Raw genomic sequence first — 22,779 nt, forward strand, 5'->3', positions numbered from 1 at the left:
TACATATAGAAAAGTACAGATGATGATATAACATCCCATATCTTTAACTACCCAATATGTGTTAACATTTGTCATAGTTATTGGCTTTGCATCTCTGTAAAAAAATAAATAAAATGCTAGTGGTAAAATGGAAATCTTGTGTGAGCCCCCCGTTTCCCCCTCCCCCCCCCCGCCCCCCCCCCCCCCCCCCCCCCCCACACACACACACACAGGCAGCCTTCGCCATGAGCTCATTTGTGCATAGCTGTGTTAGGCTCTGGTCAGTGGCAAGTGTCAGAAACCCCAACGTGGCAGTGGCTTAATGAAGATAAAAATAGACTTCCCTTCACATGAAAGTTTGAGTGGGACGTCCAGGTGCCTCAGTGCTCTATGGTGTCAGGGACCTGGGCCCCTACTATCTTGTAGCTACAGCGTCTCCCAGGCCAAGGCAGCTGCTTCAGTTCCTGAATGTGAGTCTCGTATATCCAGGGGCTAGACATGATCTCATCAAAACCACTTTCCTTGAAGAGGTTTCCCTCGTGTGAGTTCTGCTTTGTTCTTGCTTCTGCTTATGGTCCAACAGTAATTCCAGCTGCTCCATCTTCCCTTAATTCCTCAGAATATTTCACCCATCAGTTTTTAAATAAATGTGGTAACATGTCACCTCTGGCGATCTGGGGCAGGACAGGTGTTAAGCCATCCCCAAGCCTTAGTTCTGGCCATCGTTCTCCTCGTTTCACACTCACACACTCTCCCTGTAATCACATTCTTCTCCATGTTCTAAAGATTCCCAACTTCATGGCTACAACTAAATAGCTGCAATCCTGGATACTGAGCTTTCCTGAATGTGAGTCTCGTATATCCAGGGGCTAGACATTTCTGCTTGGATGTACCCAAGGCACTTCAATCTCAACAGGTTCAGACTGACCTTTTCCTGTGTTGCTATGGCTCCATCTCCTCTTGGGTGTGGCCCTTGTCCACATGGTCACAGCTGGCTCAGAGGTACCATGCCTACCTTCCAGACCATGGAACTATGTATAAAGAGGGAATGGAGGGGAGCAGCTTCCTGTTATGGAATAAGGTCTGGAGTTTGCTTCCATCATTTCTGTTCACTTTCTTTGCTAGAATTTAGCTCCATGGCTCTGCCTAGCTGTAAGGAATGGTATTAGTTATTGCTGTGTAACAAAGCACTGCAAAACTTAGTGGCTCCCATCAATCCCCTTATTATTGCTCACCAATGTAAGGATCAGGTCTATCTGGATTTGGTGGAGTTGATGCATGCATCTCCCATCAGCTGTGCGTCTGCTGATCTTGGCTGGGCCATCTCAGGGACACTGGGTGGCGGGCTTGTCTAGGATAGTCTCGGTTCTTCTCCACAAGGTCACTCATCTCCGCGCAGCTAGTTTAGGTTTATTCTCAAGGCATGGAAGGGTGCCAAGAGAGCTGGGAAGTGCACGAGGCCTCCAGAGGCCCAGCTTGAAACTGGCACATGATCACTTCCACCACAGTCTACTGGCCAAAGCAAGTCATAAGGCCAGCCCTGATTCAAGGAGTGGGGAAAAAAGGACTCCACCTTTTCATGGAAGAAGCTGCAAAGGATGTGGTACTGGAAGGATTGAGAATTGGGACCATTATTTTGTAATCAACCTACCACAGAGAGACTGGGGAATGCAGTTTCCAGCTAAGTGGCGACATGCCCAGCTAAAACTCCAATAGTTCTATTTATAGATGGAAGAAAGGGAGAAGGGATATTAGGGATAATTTATAGACTCTACCTCAGAAGGAATTATAGTTCCCTATTCATCTTCCCCAAATGGAGGTAACACTCAATCTCTTGCTATAAATATAAATAAGAATACCATTCTGACAAAAGTTCTCTTCTTCTTAACTAGTGCACATTTTTGATTTCCCTTGACCCTGCAGACCCAGCAACTTACTCTTTGATCTCTTAATTCATAAAACAAATTGCTTACAAACATTTTGGGAATTTAATATGTATAGTCTTTGTATTATTTTGCAATTCCCAGGAAAGTAGCATTATTATGCAGACCTATTTTTAATATATACTCATTTTATAGAAATTTTATTTTTTTGTTAAAAACCATTTCTTATATAAACCCATTTTTTTTTCTTATTCAACTATCGTAAAATCCCCCCCCCCCCAAAAAAAATCCCCCCAAATATGAATGATTTCCATTCTTCCAAAATCCAACAGCCCAAATCTGGAATGACAAGGACATCCTGGTATTTTATTACACACCACTAAGAACACATGAGAACTTGGGGATGCTTTAATATGGACAGATGTTTTACATTTAAATAAAAATGCACAGTCACGCTTGAATTTAAAAATAATTTCTTCATTATTTCTTCAAGTGAATGGGGTCTCTTGGGGATTAACAACAGCTTCTGGAATTTCTCATCATAGGTTTTGAATAAGTGTCCACAAACTCCTTTGATTTTTAAATCATAGACCTTGGAAGTTGTCTGGTGGTGAACATTAAGCCAACTAACAGTTGGTCTAAAGCAGGGGTGGGGAATGTCCAGTCTGCTTTCTCATATCAATTGGTCTGGCCCTGCCAAGGCATTAGGGTGAGTTAATTAAATGTTTAAACAAATATAGCAGGCTCATTAAAAAAAAGTTTTATTGATTTCAGAGAGGAATGGAGAAGGGAGAGACAGATACAAACATCAGTGATGAGAAGGAATCATTGATTGGCTGCCTCTTGCATGCCCCCTACTGGGGATTGAGCCCACAACCTGGGCATGTGTCCTCGACCTGAATTGAACCCGGGATCCTTCAGTCCGCAGGCTGAGCTCTATCCACTGAGCAAAACCAGCTAGGGCAGGCTCATTTTTAAGTTGATAATTTTGTATGGCCCTTGAATGACGTTATAAATATTAAAAGGGTCCTTGGCAGAAAAAAAGTTCCTCACCCCTGGTCTTAAGGATGGAGACTAAGCCTGCCAAAGCCCCTGGTGGTGGCCACCTTCATTAGTTTGCTGGGAGCTCCACGCTGGAGACTGATAGACAACGAGGAATGCTAGCGCCTTACTTCCAGGCAGCCTCAGCAGAGGTAGGCTCTACCAGGCGAGTATGACCTCTCTACCCCTCTGTACTGTTCTTGTGCCACAGACCGAGTAGAAGAATCTTGCTGGTGTTTCTCAATGTGCTCAGTGGCACCAGTAGTAAAGCATCTGACTTTTCTGTTGCATAGCTGGACAGAACTTCTCAAGAGGTCTAAATTTCCTAGAAATCAGACTGTGATTGTCATCCTGAACTCTGACCTCCCATCTAATTTTTTTTTTTTTTTTAAAGATGGATGAGAGGGCAATACTGCATGGGAGGGGATGATGACATGAGAGTGGCATTTGGGGTCACATCAACTCCAAAAGATGCCAAGGTCATTGGGTAAGGTTTTGTCATAACCAGAACACCGGGGGTTCCAGCAGTTGGGGTTGGCCCCCCACTCTATGAGGATATATCAACAGGTGAAAGAGAAAGGTGGTTGCATCATCTCCTCCAGTTTTCTCTGTGGGTCCCACACATAAGAGATATTTAAACTTCAGGAATTTCCCATTTAAATTATCTGTCCAAAAGCATACTGTGCTTGAGGCTACTCATTCGCAGAAAGGCATACATACCATAAATCATGCTTGAAGATGTAAGAAAGGATGCAGTGATTAAATAGCTCACATGCCTGCAGAACCAGAAAAGGGGTTGAGGCTGGCTGGCTGTGAAAGCCACGGAGAGTGATGGAATTCTTCCAGCTGTAGACACATCTCTTCTAAAAGGACAACCGTACAGCAAGTGAGACACTGTTTAGGTAAAACATTTCTATGGGCCAAACTGGGCCAGTGCGATGCCTGAGACCTTCCATGGAAATTTAGTTTTAGTAAGAAAGCTCACATGTCCTATAGTCCTGGTTTGTCCCAGTCTGAGGGGCTTCCTGGGACATGGGACTTGCTGTTTTAACACGGGGAAAGTCCCAGCAAACAGGGACAAGTTGGTCACCCTAACCCACGTTACCAGTGCGCATGGTGGGATGAGCGCGAAAGGTGCCTGATGGAGAAGGAATGCTTCAGGCTCGGGGAACCAGTCCGCTGCCCAGGGGGAGCGTGGACGTGAGGAAATGCATGGCGACTATGGAGATCTTCAGAGGCCAAGCTGCCTTGAGCCTCTTTGCAGGCGTCAACTCCCAGAGATTCCAGGTCTGATGTGGCTTAAAGTGCAGACTCTGAGATTGAACTAGGCCGGGGTATTTTCACAGTGTCACCTCGTAGTTAGAAGGAAGGTGTATATGGTTTTGCAGCTGATGGCAAGGGCTCTGGGGTCCTGTGCATGGCTGGGAATCTCACTTTGGTACTTGTTAGCTGTGCATGACTGAGGGCCACTGTCTTCACAAGCTACTGTAACAAAATACCACAGACGAGGTGGCTTACAAACAACAGCAATTTATTTCTCACAGTTCTGGAGGCTCAAGTCCAAGATCCATGCGGCATGGTTGTGTTCTGGTAAAGGCCTTCTTCCTGGTTGCAGACTGCCAACTTCTCACCGCATCTTCATGTGGTGGAAGGGGTAGGGAGCCCTCTGGGATCCCTTTTCTAAGAGCACCGATCCCAATCATAAGGGCTCTGCCCTCATGGACTAATCACATCCCCAAAGCCCCACCTTCTAACACCATCACCTTGGAGATTAGGATTTCAACATGAATTTTTGGGGAATATACAAATGTTTCGATTATGGCAGCCACCTATAGCTAAAGGGCTAGGCTAAGGTTTTATTAAGTAACTTATGGCCAGGTATACAGTACATTTTGAATAAATACTTCCTTTCTTCCTAATTCCCAACCATTAATCCAGGATGACCTTCTAGGTCTCCTCTCTAATGCTGGAATAAGAAAAGATGGACTACTTCTGCATTTGCTATCTTCAATGGTTTCCTGTAGAAAAACACATGAAGAATGTTCGATTTATTTGTTGTTTTATGATAAATTAAGCCTGCAACTTTCTGAATTATTTAATTTTTAAAAATACGTTTTTATTGATTTTAGAGAGAGAGGAAAGGAGATGGAGAGAGAGATTACATCAATCAGCTGCCTCCTGCACGACCCCTACTGCAATGGAGCCCACAACCCGGGCAAGGGCCCTGACTGGGAACTGAACCTGAGACCACTTGCGGCCTGGGACAATACTCAATCAGCTGAGCCACACTGGCCAGGACTGAACGATTTAAGATCTAAAAATATCATTTCAAACTACTTTCTCAATGGCCAGTGGTCCTGCCTTAGTCAATGATCTGCCAACATTTTATGTAACGAAGCTACAAAATACTATAATTAGCAATAATTGGTTTGAAAAGTTAAATAGTATTTGGTCATAACATTTGGAAAATGTTTCAAATGAAATTACTGGTAATTTTGTTAAAAAGAAAAAAAATTATCTCTACATACTCTGGTTTAAAAGTAACATTTTCAATATTAAAATATTTCCTTTAGGATTTCTTTTTACCACTAAAAAGGAACAAAAACTGCATGTTTTGAATCAGTTTTTAAAGTGCTTCAGGTAAAGATATTAAAATCTAAATTGGAACTATTTAGGGTGAATGACTTAATTTGTAAATCTTACTATTTAGCACTAAAGATGCTCCTGATGTGAGACCAAGCTGTAGGTGGGCTTGTCACTGTAATTAGTAGAAGCAGGAGTTTCCGCAAGGCTTGTAACACAAAGAACGCTGAGTATCAAACCGCACCACACACGTTTCCTCTGCCTCCTATAGCTGCATGCCTAAAATAGCCTGAAGGTCAAAGCCATACATACTCTGATCATTGAATGTGCTGACCGTGACTGATATAGTTGAGTTTACTTCTTTCACTAGAGTTACGGAGAGAAAAAAAGAACCAAAATGCAAGGGCAATCACTGTAAGAATCTTACGAGAAAAAAAGAGAGATAAATAAGTTCAAAAGTGGTAAAACACAATGATCAGCTCTGACTTCCCCTCTCACTAGAAAGCTATTTTTGGAGTCACATATTTTAATTCTTGGGTAAAGAAGGTTTTAACAGAAAGGATGTCCATGAGAAAGTAATGCCCAGCCAATATGTAAAGCGATAGTGATCAGAAACAACCATAAAATCATCAGGCTATTGACAGCTAGAGAAATTCCACATGCTGAGCGACTCAATTACAAAGAAATATTAGGGGTGTGAGATGAAAAGTACACTTGAACCTGTAATTGGATTAGATAAGCCTGGCTGCGTGTGGGGCTGCGCGGGTCACCAGGAGACAAAGCAGATGCCAGGCTACCACGAGAGCGTTTATCAGCCACAGTGATTTATTGAGTGCTTTAATAATACAAGTGTACATCAACTGATCCACAGTCCAAAGTGGCAGGTCCCTAAGAAATTTACAAGCACTTTAAGTAAATCAAAATACTTATTATTTTGTTCAATCCAATAGTCTTCTGCGTGGGGGACAGAAGGCTAGTGATAAACAGAGTCTCAGTAATGCACAGTGATTCTGATTGAAGCTTTTGTACAAAAACTTGTTCCCAGTAGCATGCACCCACCAATAAAGACTTCAGTACAAAAAATTAACCCTAAGCACTACATTTAAGTAGAAACAAGATATAATTCTGAATTCGTGTTTTCCCGAAAATCAAAATAAAACGAACAACAACAAAAAACAAAAGCACACAGTAATACAAAGCTTTGTAAGAAAGCTCTTACTATTACAGATCCAACATTGTTTGCACTGAAAACAAAGTTCCCATCCACGAGGAGGTGGGAAAAAGAACCGAAACCTTTCAAGTTAACAGAAATTAAAAAGGGAACACAACTGGAGGAAGGAGATGGGGTGGAGGGAGGAAAAGCAAAGGAAAAGCAGGAAGAGGAAAGAGGGAGAAGGGGGAAGGATGACATGGTTCAAAGTTTAATAAAAATAAGAAAATAAGAACCGAGGTCCGGAGGGGTGGGTGGGGCTATTGATGCACTTGGTGAATGTGCTTGCACAGGTCCGGCAGGCGGCAGCGCAGGCCCTATGTGGCATACCGCTTGGTCCACTGTCTGGCCATCCGGTCGTGCTCCGCTCTGTTGGTCATGTACTGCGTGGCAATGCTGCCTACCAGAGGGTCAGCTGGAAAGGAAGAAGAGGCAGGGTCAGTAAGTAGCAGCACCTCTTCCACTTTCTAAGTCGGGGAAGAGGAGGAGTGTCTGGGGTAGGAGGTGGGGGTGTGGTGGGGGTCAGCAGGGAGGAGCCGAGCAGCTGCTGCTCTCGCCTGGAACAGTGACCTGCAAATGACCTGCCACTGACAGACCACAATGCACACCGGCCGCTCCAAGAATCACCTACCTGTGCTTTCACCGATACCTCTTATCACATTTCTGTACAAGTCTAATTCTCTCCCTGTCCCTACCACGTGGTTCTCACCCTCCTCTTCCTCTTGATTTCAAGTGGATGTTTCACTGAGAAAACACAGGTGGGCTGTGAAGAGGAAACTCCAGGGACCTTGGTGAGATCACTCTTGGAAGGTTTGGATACCTTGGCAGCTTCTTTCCCTGAGGTTCCAACCCTGGCGGTGGCAGCACTTATGCCCCTGGCCACCTGCACTGAAGGAGCCAGTGAGGCCCAATGTGTGTGTGTGTGTGTGTGTGTGTGTGTGTGTGTGTGTGTAGACAGTCCACTTCTTCCTCCAAATACGGGAATACCAAAATCCACACAGCTCTTTACTACAAAAATACTGATAGATGTTAACACTTGGAGTGGGGGAAACGAGTTAAGTCGGCTCGCGTGAATTGCGCGTACTCCGCGGGAGCCGTCTTAACTCGGTTCATAGATTTGCGGTGGAGTGCGGGAAACGTGTAAACTCGGGCCGATTGTAACTGCGTATTACCAAATATTTGTTTGTTTGCCGTTCACAAAGATACCTACCTGCGTATGCGAACCGTTTCATACCCATTGGGGTAATAGGTATCATAAAAATCCCTGATTTTGCGCGGGAAACCTAAATAATTGCCCGCGCCATCTTATATTTTGGCGGGAAATTCACCCCACACCGGAGTGTTAATACTAGCTAACACTCACTGCTTGACCCCATCCTAACACTGTAGCATATTAACTCTATAAAACCCCAAGGGAGCTGACACAGGAGGGGTGGAAGCACAAGGAGGGTAAGTCACTTGCCCAGGGCAGAGCAAGGGGTGGAGCAGGGCCCTAAACTACAGGATTCTTTTATTTTCTTTTATATATATATTTTAATTGTTTTATTGCTTAAAGTATTACAAAGAGTATTATATATGTCTCCTTTTTTTTTTCTCCCCTTGACCTTCCCCTAGCCTCCCATACTCCCCAGTGTCTTGTGTCCATTGGTTATGCTTATATACATGCATACAAGTCCTTCAGTTGATCTTACCCACCCCACCCCACCCAACCCTCCCTGGCCTTCCCGCTGTAGTTTGACAGTCTGTTCGATGTTGCTCTGCCTCTGTATTTATTTTTGTTCATCAGTTTATAATGGTCTTAATTATCCATAAATGAGTGAGATCATGTGGTATTTTTCTTTCATTGACTGGCTTATTTCACTTAGCATAATGCTCTCCAGTTCCATCCATGCTGTGGCAAATGGTAAGAGTTCCTTCTCTTTTACAGCAGCATAGTATTCCATTGTGTGGATGTACCACTGTTTTCTAATCCATTCATCTGCTGATGGGCACTTAGGCTGTTTCCAGATCTTAACTATGGTAAATTGTGATGCTATGAACATAGGGGTGCATATATCCTTTCTGATTGGTGTTTCTGGTTTCTTGGTATATATTCCTAGAAGTGGGATCACTGGGTCAAATGGGAGTTCCATTTTTAACTTTTTGAGGAAACTCCATACTGTCTTCCATAGTGGCTGCACCAGTCTGCATTCCCACCAGCAGTGCACGAGTGTTCCTTTTTCCTCCACATCCTCTCCAGCACTCGTCGTTTGTTGATTTGTTGATGATAGCCATTCTGACAGGTGTGAGATGGTACCTCATTGTCGTTTGGATTTGCATCTCTCGGATGATTAGTGACTTTGAACATGTTTTCATATGTCTCTTGGCTTTGTGAATGTCCTCTTTTGAAAGGTGTCTATTTAGATCCTTTGCCCATTTTTTGATTGGATTGTTTATCTTCCTTTTGTTAAGTTGTATGAGTTCCCTATAAATGTTGGAGAGTAAGTCCTTTATCGGTGATAACATTGGCAAATATGTTCTCCCATGCAGTGGGCTTTCTTGTTGTTTTGTTGATGGTTTCTTTTGCTGTGCAGAAGATTTTATTTTGATGTAGTCCCATTTGTTTATTTTCTCTTTAGTTTCCAATGCCCTAGGAGCTGTGTCTGTGAAGAAATTGCTTCGGCATATGTCTGAGATTTTGTTGTCTTTGGATACCTCTAGTATTTTTATGGTTTCCCATCTTACATTTAAGTCCTTTATCCATTTTGAGTTTATTTTTGTGTATGGTGTAAGTTGGTGGTCTAGTTTCATTTTTTTGCATGTATCTGTCCAATTTTCCCAACACCATTTATTGAAGAGACTGTCTTGACTCCATTGTGTGTTCTTGCCTCCTTTGTCAAATATTAATTGAGCATATTGGTTAGGGCCGATTTCTGGGCTCTCTATTCTATTCCATTGATCTATATGTCTGTTCTTGTGCCACTACCAGGCAGTTTTGAGAACAGTGGCTTTGTAATACACCTTGATATCTGGTATTGAGATCCCACCTACTTTGTTCTTCTTTCTCAGGATCGCTGCAGCTATTCGGGGTCTTTTCTTATTCCAGATGAATTTTTGGAGAGTTCGTTCTAGGTCTGTGAAATATGTTATTGGTATTTTAATGGGAAGTGCGTTGAATTTATAGATTGCTTTGGGAAGTATGGACATTTTAATGATGTTGATTCTACCAATCCATGAACATGGTATGTTCTTTTATCTGTTTATGTCTTCCTCTATCTCTTTTTTCAACGTCCTGTAGTTTTCTGAGTAGAGGTCTTTTACCTCTTTAGTTAAGTTTATTCCTAGGTATCTTAATTTTTTTGGTGCGATAGTAAATGGGATTGCTTTTTTAGTCTCTCTTTCTGTAAGTTCACTATTGGTGTATAGAAATGCCATAGATTTCTTGGCATTAATTTTGTATCCTGCTACATTGCCAAATTCATTTATTAAGTCTAATAGTTTTTTGATGGAGTCTTTAGGGTTTTTTATGTACAATATCATGTCTCTGCGAATAAGGACAGTTTTACTTCTTTTCCAATTTGGATGCCTTTTATTTCTTCTTCTTATCTAATTGCAATGGCTAATACTTCCAGTACTATGTCGAACAGGAGTGGTGAGAGTGGGCATCCCTGTCTTGTTCCTGTTCTTAGGGGAAATGGTGTTAGTTTTTGTCCATTGAGTATGATGTTGGCTGTGGGTTTGTCATATATGGCTTTTATTATGTTGAGGTATGATCCTTCTATTCCCACCTTGCTGAGAGTTTTTATCAAAAATGGGTGTTGGCCCTGGCTGGGTTGGCTCCGAGGATAGAGTGTCGGCCTGCGGACTAAAGGGTCACAGGTTCGATTCCGGTCAAGGGCATGTACCTTGGTTGCGGGCACGTCCCTGGTGGGGGGTGTAAAGGAGGCAGCTGATCGATGTTTCTCTCTCTCATCGATGTTTCTAACTCTCTATCCCTCTCCCTTTCTCTCTGTAAAAATTCAATAAAATATATTAAAAAAAAATGGGTGTTGGATTTTGTCAAATGCTTTTTCTGCATCAATTGATATGACTATGTGTTTTTTTTCTTTCAATTTGTTTATGTGATGTATCACGTTTATTGATTTGCGGATATTGCATCCTTGCATCCCTGGGATAAATCCTACTTGGTCATGAGCTCTCTATCCAGACAGAATCAACATTTTTTAAAAAATCAAAGAAAAAAAAAGTAATTTAGGTTTCTGGAGATTCCAGAATGCACCCTTTACCTTCTTTCTTTAATTTTACTCTTTTCCTGATTAAAAAAAAAAAAGTATTGTTAACATTTTGATATATCTTCCTAGACTTCTTTTCTAAATATACAATTTAATAAAGATTACCTTATAGTTTGCTTTTGTAATCTTTTGATTAAAAAAATGCTATATGGTAAATAACTTTATATCAATCATTACAGTTCTAGCTCATCATTTTAATATTTATCTGAATTAATAACCAATTTCCTATTTAGACATTTGGGTTCTCTCCCAATTGTTTTGCTTTATAAATCCTGCTGTGAAGAACACTATTGTGCACTTGGCAAATTTATGCAACTCTTACATCGTTTGAAGTATAAATGAACAAATAAAAGTACAAAATGAAGGTATTTAAAAACCATGTGTTATTAATCAAATAGTTCTTCATGCTAAAATTTTTTACTGAATGGAAGAAAGTTAAGACTGCAGATAACAACTGAAACTATGCAATATATGTGCACCCAATAACTATCACAGTGAATTTAATGGAGTAAGAAGCTTTTTTGTGTAGTGTTTTTATAATTATAAATCTAAGTAAGGTGGACTCTTGTTATGAGATTTCATATTTCATGGCTACAGACATATTATATGAAATAATAGTCTCTAAACATATTAATCGACCTTATTCCTTTCACAATTTCTTCTTAAGAAGGAAAAATTTCCCATCATTTTGGGATTCTAGATTACTACTACTTTCCCCAGTCATAATCAATCTTTGAGGTTATCACCAATCAATCTTCCTCCTTTTTACTAAAGAAATCCAGAAAGTTCATCAGTGAAAATGGATACTTAAGTCTCCTACAATTTCTGCCAAGACCATTAGCGCACATGTCCAGGTTATCAAGGGCCAGGAAAAGTCGAAGGAAGTCAAGGCCAAGATCCCAGAGGGCAGCAGCCAAAAGCTCAATCAACTTGCCTACACTGCTCACCTCAAGCTTGGGAAACATGCGCATGCCCACATTGCCAAGGTCCACAGGCTCTGCTGGCCAGCGTCCAAGGCCACTGCTTAAACTGTAGCTCTGGCTCAGCCTCCATGAAGAGTCTGTCCATGCAGATACTAACAGAAAAGGACTTGGTAATAACTAATGGCTACTGGTAGAGAAAGCAGCACATCCAATGATTGTGTGAAGCAGCAAATTAATGTAACAATATTAGAAATCAAAATATAAGGGCAAAAATCTTATGCCAGCTTCTTATTCAAAAAGCATTTTCTTTAAGCACTGCCCACAGTTGCAGTTGGTGGAAATGCTTTAATGACACTGTAATGTCACCATCAGCCAAATCTTTAAGTCCAGGAGTTGAGGAAGTAAGTCTTTTTTAAAAAATATATTTTTATTGATTTTAGAGAAGAAGGGAGAGGGAGAGAGAGATAGAAACATCAATGATGAGAGAGATTCATTGATCAGCTGCCTCCTGCACATCCCCTAATGGGGATCCAGGCTGCAACCCAGGCATGTGCCCTTGACTCGAATCAAACCTGGGACCCTTCAGTCCACAGGCTGACACACTGTCCACTGAGCCAAACCAGCTAGGGCTTTCATTTTTTTTTTAATGGGTAGTTTATTTTTAAATATATTTTTATTGATTTCAGAGAGGAAGGGAGAGGGAGAAAGAGATAGAAACATCAATGATGAGAGAGAATCATTGATTGGCTGCCTCTTGCACTCCCCCCACTTAGAATTGAGCCCGCAACCAGGCATGTTCCCTGACCAGGAATTGAACCATGGCCTCCTAGTTCATAGGTCGACGCTCAACCACTGAGCTATGCTGGCCGAGCAGAGGAGGAGGTAAGTCTTCATCTTTGATACCATTAGAGAAGAAGGAAGGCTTATTGATCTGATAGCAAAATCTCCATTAAGAGGAATCCACATTGGTATTTCATGCTTTTCATCAGGTGAAGAAATGTATTTAATATATTTTTATTGATTTCAGAGAGGAAGGGAGAGGGAGAGAGAGAGAAACATCAATGATGAGAGAGAATCAGTGATTGGCTGCCTCCTGCATGCCCCACACTGGGGCTCAAACACGCAACCCAGGCATGTGCCCTTGACCGGAACTGAACCCAAGACCTTTCAGTCTGCAGGCCAGTGCTCTATCCACTGAGCCAAACTGGCTAGGGCTGAAGACATCTATTTACTAGTAAATATTTTTAATGTGTTGTGCAAAGGAGCCACCTAGCAGCTGGTAGTGCTGAGAAGTCACACTGCTGTATCATAATGATAACTTTAAAAATGTATCAGCTTTAATAGTTATATTACTTAAATTCTTAAAATTTTGTATCTATTCTTGTATCTCAGATCACTTTATTATGGGAACATTCATCCTTGCCTTAGGCTGTTCATTGATTTAAAAAACATTTTTTTTGGTTAATCTTCACCTGAGGTCATTTAAAAATAATATATTTTTATTGATTTCAGAGAGGAAGAGAGAGGGAGGGAGAGATGGAAACATCAATGATAAGGGAGAATCATTGATCGGCTGCCTCCCGCACACCCCGCACTGGGGATTGAGCCTACAACCCAGGCATGTGCCCTTGACCAGAATCAAAGCTGGGACGCTTCAGTCCCCAGTATGATGCTCTATCCACTGAGCCAAACCGGCTAGGGCCTGAGGTCATTTTTCCATTGCTTTTTTCAGAGAGAGTAGGAGGGAGGGATTTATTATATTTTCTGGTTTGGTGTCATGCTTATTTATAAAGGCCCTCTCCATCCAAGCTAGTATTTTAGAAATATTCCTCTATAGTTACATATAGTAGCTTTTATGTGCAATGTTAGCTTTATCATACACAAGGTTCTTATACATATCTGGACTTGATTCTTCACTTGATATTCTTTCAATAGGTTAATTTGTCTTTTGCATTGTATTCCTCCTGTTTTTCTCACTATAGTTTTATAGTTTGTTTTGATATCTGGTAGGGTAAGTTCTTGCTCTTCCCATTTCCTTTCGTTCACTATAATTTTATTTGGAGAATCCTAATCTTGATGAGGTTAATTAAGACTTGGAGCAATTAAAGCTATTTCACCCCAGGGTTACAGGAATCTCATGCCTCCTTGAAGAACATTATCAAGACTTAGAAGATCTGAATTCCTCTGGGTCTACTAATTAAAAATGAAATGAGTAGGACAAAGTTAAGGTTTTTACATTTTGGAATGTAGGGAAACCTGACTTCTAATTATAGGCCTAATCCAAACCAGAAAGATTAAGTACCCTGAAAAGACACATACAAACACACACACATATATAGTACATACATAATATATGCAAAATACGTTATATATGTATGAGTGTGTACATATATAAACAAAGTAATTTAGGGAGAAAGTTATCATGTCTATGATTTAAACCAAATGATGGATATTATGAAACTAGGTTTAAATTTGAGAGTGCTAAATAAAACTGCATACAAGTCGAGCAAGATATGCTGTTACTCAAGAATTAATAACTGGTGATGCTAAAAAGAGGTATCAAGTACCTCCAATTCTAAAAAGACATTAATACCTCCTCAAGACTTATTAAGAAAAGATGAGCTGGCTCTGACAGCCCCAGATGCCTGTTCTAAGACATGGAAAAGGGGAGAAAGCTTTGTGGGAATAGAGAGTTCCCACCCGGGAGTGTGGTGTGTGGGGTGCAGCTTCCCTGTCTTCTCTCCTCCCAACAACACTAAAACCGGGCGAGAAGAACCTTTCTTTCTCCAAGCGATGTGAGAAGGGCACTGAGAGACTCCCTGGCTGGAGACTTAAACCAGATATGAGCTGCTCAGACAGCTGACCTGCTGATTTACCCCTTGACACTGAGAGGGAGGGAGGGAGGAAGAGAGGAAGAGAAAGAGAGAGAGAGAGAGAGACAGACAGACACACACACCAAAGAAGCAGTCTATCCTGCTATCTCTTCAGTGTCCTATCAGGAAGGCAGCTTCCAGGGGAGGGGACCCCAGTAGCTACAAGGCTTAGGAGCATCCTGTGTGAGGGGCAGCAGTGTTCTTGAGCCAGCTGGTTAGCCAATTTTTAAATTTTTAGGAATTTAAACACAGCCATTATTAAAATTTAGTTATATAAAGTTACAGTGAAATATTTTATAAAAAGGTAACAAATACTTAAACTTCATTCCTTAATTATTTTACTGCTATTATCTGCATGGTAGAAAAAAACAGCGTGCTACCCTTCATCTTGGCCCAATTATGCATTCAGTAACGTCATGTATGTAGCTGGAATTGGCAAATGCTACAAATTAGGATTTGATTTATTTTTGTTGCCTACAGTTAAGAAAGTGATGGAAAAATGCTATTAGAGCAGATTAAACTAAAAAAATGTATCATGTCGAGAGTTTTTACATTTTGAATAGCATAAAAATTGAAGAATATATTCTTCCAGTATTTGGAACTATTATCTTATTCAGCAAAGAATTTGCTTATGACATTGACCAACAAGTGAAGTTCCAACATTTTTCTTCTTTGTTTCACTTTTGTCTTAGTTCTTAATTTAAATGAAAATATCACCCAACATTCATGTTAAAACCACACTAATTTTTCTGGGGCAACAATAAGATGGATACATATAAGTCTTAGCAAAAATCATTGAAAGTCTTCTGGGACAATTAATTGGCTATGTGGGAGTTGCATTAGAGTATTATATGTTTTATTTGGGTACTACACATCAGAAACACGTATAATAAATTTATGTACATATTCACATATCACCACGCCATACCTGCCCCAGACAGTATTAAGCATTTTACTAGTATAGCACTGGGGAAGGGGTTAGTCAAGGAGGTTGTGTCTCCCACATCAGGGAACTGGAAAGGGAACTCTCCACATTCGCCAATATGAAGCAGCATTTTGACACCCGTCACCCAGAAGGCATGGATGGCAGGGGGAATTAGGTGAAGGAACTCAGTTCTCATCCAGTATCAAGCCCCTACTATAAGGAAATTAGACTAAAATCAGGTATAAGACAGGAGTTTAAAAATGGAGCACACTGATCTTCTACTAACTGAAAGTGGCCTGAATGCTATGAGATCTGCTAAATATTGTTAAGAGACAGAAAAAGCAAGATTCAACAAAACATGGCCTAAGGCAGTGACTGGAGAAAATGAAAACCATTCCATATTAATGCCTCCTGAGTCGAGATCACTCAATAAACAATAAAAATACACTGGCTATAACCTATACTGTTGATCAATTATTTTTAAAACTTAAAAACTCATCCTATAAACCTACATAGCAGTGCTATGTACATTAAATCAATGTGTTTTTAAACATAAAGTGATGTTAGAATAGATTCATCTAAACAAGAGCACAGATGGTGCATTCCTACTGAGAAGCTATTGAATTTCGGTTCTAGGCTTAGTTAAGCAATAATTCCTAATGAATTTAGAAAATATCCTTACACTGGAGGACTTGAGATACCAAAGAGTCACAGGTTACTTTCCCCAAAATACCACTGGAAAAAGCTGTGGCTGCAGGAAGTAGGAAAGCATCAAAGATGCCAAGACATCAAAACTAGATAATTTTTTAAAAGCAGGTTTGCCCAGCTGATGTGGCTCAGTGGGTGAGCATCAATCTACAAATCTATGAACCAGGAGGTCAAGGTTCGATTCCAGGTCAGGGCACATACCCAGGTTGCAGGCTCAATCCCCAGTGTGGGGTGTGCAGGAGGCAGCCGATCAATGATTCTCTCCCATCACAGATGTTTCTCTCTCTCCCTTTCTAAAATCAATAAAAATATATTAAAAAAATAATAAAAGCAGCTCTATTGAGATATAATTCATAAACCATACGATTTACCTATTCAATGCATACACTTCAGTGGTTTTTGTACATTCACAGTTATGTAACCATTTGCACAATCCATTTTGGAATGTTTTCATCATCCCTAAAAGAAACCTTGCACCTATTAGTAGTTACTCTTCAGCTCTCCAAATTCTCCATCCCTTGGTATCCAGAAATTTACTTATTTGTTTTCTGTCTCTATATATTTGTCTATTCTGGACATTTCACATAAATGGACCCATATAACATGTGGTCTTTTGCAACTGGCTTCTTTCACACAATGTTTTCAAGGCTCACCCATGGTGTAGCATGCATCAGTACTTCATCCCCCCTTTTAATTTTTTATTTTTTAAAATATATTTTTATTGAGTTCAGAAAGGAAGGGAGAGGAAGGGAAAGATAGAAACATCAATGATGAGAGAGAATCATTGATCGGCTGCCTCCTGCAGACCCCCCACCCGGGGTTGAGCCCGCAATCAGGGCATGTGCCCTTGACCGGAATTGAACCCGGGGCCCTTCAGTCCGCACGCCAACGCTCTATCCACTGAGCAAAACCAGCTAGCACCTCCCCCCCCCCCCGCCTCTTTAAATATATTTATTGATTTTAGAGAGGAAGGGAGAGGGAGAGAGAGATAGAAACATCAATGATGAAAGAGAATCATTGATTGGCTGCCTCCTACATGCCTCACACAGGGGATCAAGCCCACAATCCAGACATATGCCCTTGACTGGAATCAAACCCGGGACTCTTCAGTCCACAGGCCGACGCTCTATCCACTGAGCAAAACTAGCTAGGGCCTTCATCCGCACCACGCCCCCCCCCCCCCGCTTTTTTTTTTTTTTTTGCCAAATAATATTTTATAGTATGAATATACCACATAATGTTAATCCACTCATCAGTTGGTGACATGTGGTTTGTTTTCTCTTTCTGGCTATTATGAGTAATGCTGCTAGAAACATTTGTGTACAAGTTTTGCATGAACATGTTTTCACTCCTCTTGGGTATATATACTTAGGAGTGGAGTTGCTTGATCATATGGTAACCATGCTTCACCATTAGAGGAACTGCCAAAGTGCTGTCCAAAGAGGCTGCACCTGTTTATATCCCCACTAGCAATGTGTGAGGGTTCCAATTCTCCACATCCTAACCTACACGTTATCTAATGACGCCAGATTTTAAAGAGAGAATAGTTTATGCCCCATTGGCCTACACTGACCAGGAATCCAGGTTTTTGTTTCGTTTTTTAAATATAAGGCATTCTCTACTAACATTTGTTCCTGCCAACTATGGAAAATAATTCTCTTATTGGAGTATTTTTCTCATGGTGTCTGGCTATGAGACCAGAAATTATCCTGATTCTCTTCCTTGTACCTCCAGCCCTGATTGAAATAAAAATGACAACAATAATCTAACAGGACTTGTTTGTAATGCACACCTTTTCTTAAAAAAAAATATATTTACAGTTCTCAAATGTAGTCCATCCACTACAAATTGCTATCTAATTTATTAATTTTTCCCTCAAATAGTCTTTTTTGCCCACACCCCTATTCAGTAGCTAGGAGTGGGACAGGAGATGGTTTTGAGAGTGGAGGTGCGTACAGCAGTCATGCCTTAGATATCACACATGTCCACACTCTCAATCTGGACTTAAGTCCAGAGATATAAATACCCAGGTCAGAGCCAGAGCTGGACAAGAATCTCAGTGGTTTCAGTTTACTAGATCACTCTGCTGCCTCTGGTGCTGAAAGTCTGTGGTGAGGCTGCCTGGTGAGTCATAAGGATGCTTTCCATGCTGAGAATGACTTTCCACTGAAGGTGTGGGCTTTGATTTGGGTTGAGGCCTTGCTCTTATCCTCTCTTCCGAAAGGGTTGTTGCTGAATCCTCTGATGAACCTGACTGTCACTGAGGAGGGCACTGAGCACTCTGCCTGCTGACTCTCCCCTTTGAGGGCATCGCAAAACCAGCAGTGTCTGTGGACTGTGGATGGACATTCAGTAAGTGTTTAACAAATGAATTAATGAGTCATGAGACCCACTGGTCAGGGATGGAATTTAGTTTGTAGGTGGTATCAGGTTCCCGGGCTGAACATCCTTCCTCCTTCCCATGCTCACGCCTAAATGACATTATAGTGTAGGATCAGCAGCTCTCTTAGTCACTGACTTGAGATGAAAAGCATTTGGGCAGCCCCAGTGCCAATTTTTTTGTGGTTTAATATTGAGCTATATCTGCTAAAGAAGAGAATATGAGCGATTTTCTAAAAGTGATGTCTTGTTTTGTCTTCAAGCTTCACTGCTACCTTCTTTTAGTGCTTGTAGGTTTCAATCCTTATAATTTATAAAGATTGCTATATTTAGTATATATTTGGTAGTTTCCTGTTTTAGTTCAGACATCACACCTAAACTTGAACCTACTGTTGTTTGAACCTCTTGGGCAACATGATTCGCCACACCATACTTGGTCCATATACTACTGCTTCAGCAACGTGGGCAGATCTATTTCTAGGATTCGAACTCTTCCTATATCCTTCTGCTATAGGTGAAGAACCATGTCCAAATAAATTCTAATATGTCCTAGGTGGTAAATTATGAACCTTGTTTTCCATTTTTTCTGCTAGCAGAAAATGGGAGATGGCTTAGTGGGCTGACAGGACCGTTAACCGACCAGGTACCATGAACTGACTAAACAATATGCACTGGTCTTGAAATGCATCCTTCTTGTTCACCTCAACTGGCTTGGACCTTTGTGGGGGACCAGGCACAGTCAGGCTCACACAGTTCCTAGTGACGCTGTCACAGGTTAGGAAACCAGTCCTGGGGATTCTGACTCCCAAACAGTCCTAGGCCCTTCTGCTCTTCTTCCTCTTTATGGGCTCTGTCACTCTTACCCAGACCATCAAAACACCTTTCTGAAAGTCTCCCTGTCTTCATGCTCTCCACTCTCAGATGAACTAAGCTTTTTAGTCTCTAAGGACATAAACCTGGCCATGCAAGGTCCAAGGTCCCTCTCTCAAAACCTTCTATTCCCCTCACCCCACCCCCAGATCCTCAGTGGCAAAGGCCAATTATGAATACAGATACATTTTTGCCAATAACTTATGTTTCAGATGTTTTTTACCCATTAAATTACTTTTCAATACCCTTAATTAAACTTTTTTCTACAACAGAGACTATTTTAAAGTCCTGTCCTCCTCTTTAGTTCTTACTATTAGTGAAGGAAATAGAAATTTTCAAAGAAGCAAACATGTTAAAGTGAGAGAACACTATAACATAGACTAGTGTGAACTCATTGTTCAAAAACAAAAACTCTTGATGCTCACTAAGTGTTAAGTGTTGACATTAAAATAATGCCTCAATACGAACTGGTTTCCCTCTTAATAGCCTCATGAGCAATAACTCCTGACAAGAAGTTGGGCAGCCTACATGGTCATTCTGGGCTTCCCTAGGGAGACCAATCTCTGGAGAAGAAGAAAATGAAACCACTGATCTCATGAGGGGGCTCTTAAAACACAAAGAGGAGGCAAGAAAAGAGGTGGCTGAAGCCCCCGCCACAGTAATCTTCATACACATTATTAACTCCTTTAAAATAATGCTGAGTGATTTGGGCAGAATCATCTCATCTTGTATGTGAGAGAAGGGAAAAGATCAAACTGCTTATTGTGGGATTTTCCTAATCGGCATTTTAAACTGGATTTTAAACCGTTTCAGAGTTAAGCCAACTTCTCTTTGGCAGATGGCCCCTATAACCTCGCCAGGGTGGAAATCCCAATCTTCCGCTTCCTGCTGCTTCCCTAAGTAGGCCTTTGATTACTCTTAACAAGCCCTGTTGCACTTGCCTCTGTAACCTGTTGACCTTTCTTACCTTTATACTGCTCAGCCCAGCTGCAAGCCTCTCAATCTCACTTAAGAAAAAAGAAAAAAAAGAAAAGAAAAAAGCCAGGCCTATTTGGGGACAAGGACATACATCAAAACTCTTCAACTTTCTCACTCATCACAAGACTATAGTACAGTAATTCAAAGTTGGCTTCTCTCTGATTGCACAGCAACTGTGTGAAGTAGGGGACATCTAGCTTGTATCTGGGTGCCTCCCTCCCCATCTGGCTAATTTCCTGGCATATTTCTCTTCCCGACACATATCTTTCTCTCCCAAAGGAAGAGAGATCAGTTTCATATACCTAATGTGCCATCTTTTCCAGAGGTATGTACATTTCCTTTTTTAATTTATTTTATTTTTTTTATGTGGCTCAGGCATGAAACAGCTCTGGCCACCGACACAGGCATCAAGCTAGGATAAGTGAAGAAGGACTGTATACCTGCTTTGCCCTGGATTGATATAATAGCAACACCACCAATCAGGTGTCTCCTTGCCCACTGCCAGGGGGCGAGGTATGTACATTTTCAAAGAGAGACCACACTTAGCACAAATAAACTACCAAAATAATTGGAATGAAAGAGTATGTATACAATTTAGTTGTGTCTTGTGACTAAGAGAAATTCTGGGTTCTTCAAATCACAGGCTGAAAGCCACCTTGCACTCTGCTACTCGGACCCAGTGCATTGTGACTCAAAACGGTATCTTTTCCACTCCCTACTTCTAAGCCTGGTTTTGATTATTACTGCCCATGTAGCTGGCTGTGCTAAGCCATTCTTCATGGAAATTTGGCACTCACTGATGATTTAGCCTTTCAAATGACATTTAAAAAATGTTTTTATTGACTTTTAGAGAGAGAGGAAGGGAGAGGGATAGAAACATCGATAAGAGAAACATTGATCGGCTGCCTCCTGCACACCCCCTACTGGGGACTGAGTCTGAAACCCGGGCATGTGCCCTGACCGGGAATTGAACGGATGGCCCTGGTTCATGGGTTGACACTCAACCACTGAGCCACACCAGCTGAGCTCAAATGACATTTTAACACATTTCGGACCAACAATTTTATTGCTAGCTTTACCCAGTGGCCAGATAAGTTTCTATTGAACGAGTACAAAAAACATTTTACATAAATGTTAAAGGCACACTTTAAAATTAAATACCCATTGCATTTTGAAGTTATTTATTACATGTTCTTACAAGCTAATATCTTTTTAAAGAATTCTTGTGATTGGCCACAAGCCTTAGAATAGAAAACACGAGAATTCTCGTGATCCCTCTGCAATGAGTTAATGAGACCACACCCACTACTTGCATGAGCAATGACTATATTTTCATTTGTAAGTTAGGTCCAACAGATACCTATAGATCTGTACATATTTAAATTGCTTAGTCTAGCCTAGCCAGTGGTTGAGCATCAACCTATGAACCAGGAGGTGATGGTTCAATTCTTGGTCAGGGCATATGCCTGGGTTGCGGGTTTGATCCCCATTGTGGGGGACGCAGGAGGCAGCTGATCAATGATTCTCTCTCATCATTGATATTTCTACCTCTCCCTTCCTCTCTGAAATAAATAAAAAATATTTTAAAAAATACATAAATTGCTCAGTATAAAATCATAAAAATCAGTAATAAATAAAAATAATATGGGAGAACTATTCCTATAAAGATAACAAAAGAATTAAGCATCAGCGTTTAACTTCATTAGAGGTTATTTCTAATGTACATGCTGCCAAGCTACTGTGGTGTTAACTCATGCTAAATATTTTATCCAGACTTTAAAATTCTTATTGGAATGAAGAGTAGATATTGTGCTGTTAATTCAATGTTATACTACAAAAAGAAAAAAAAAAAAGGAAGAAAAAAAGGGGAAGGATGTATAAACTGCTTACGGCAGGACAGACAGATGGGGCCTGCTGGTATTAAATACAACTATCTCTTATTTCTGGAAGCAAGTAATTAAATTTTAAAACCGGAAATGAAAATTAGCTTAGTAATTTAAACCTAATTCTCATTTGTACTAAGCTCAAGTCTCTAGTCTAGTCGTACATGATATTTGACATAGACCCACCGGTAATCTAGTGTAAGGGTGACAGGTCATAGTTAAGGCTGATTACAAGGCAGTAAAAACAAATTTTAATGCATTCCATGCCCAATG

General features: G+C 40.9%; 1 protein-coding gene and 1 pseudogene across 1 annotated transcript in view; both read right to left on the minus strand.

Annotated features, from left to right (window-relative positions):
* Positions 1–6,290: 6,290 nt before the first annotated feature.
* UBE2E2 (ubiquitin conjugating enzyme E2 E2) overlaps positions 6,291–22,779 on the minus strand; it is a 248,633-nt gene continuing 232,144 nt past the window's right edge. Inside the window, exon 6 of the mRNA XM_070433331.1 lies at positions 6,291–7,111. Within this exon, the coding sequence (XP_070289432.1) occupies positions 7,014–7,111 (98 nt within the window). The 3' untranslated portion in view covers positions 6,291–7,013. The remainder of the gene's footprint in view (positions 7,112–22,779) is intronic.
* LOC138992807 (small nucleolar RNA SNORA48) lies at positions 20,986–21,132 on the minus strand (annotated as a pseudogene).

Source organism: Myotis yumanensis, unplaced genomic scaffold (genome assembly GCF_028538775.1).
Source record: "Myotis yumanensis isolate MYYU_CA2020_CCGP unplaced genomic scaffold, mMyoYum1.0.hap1 SCAF_14, whole genome shotgun sequence".
In the NCBI taxonomy this organism is placed as follows: domain Eukaryota; kingdom Metazoa; phylum Chordata; class Mammalia; order Chiroptera; family Vespertilionidae; genus Myotis; species Myotis yumanensis.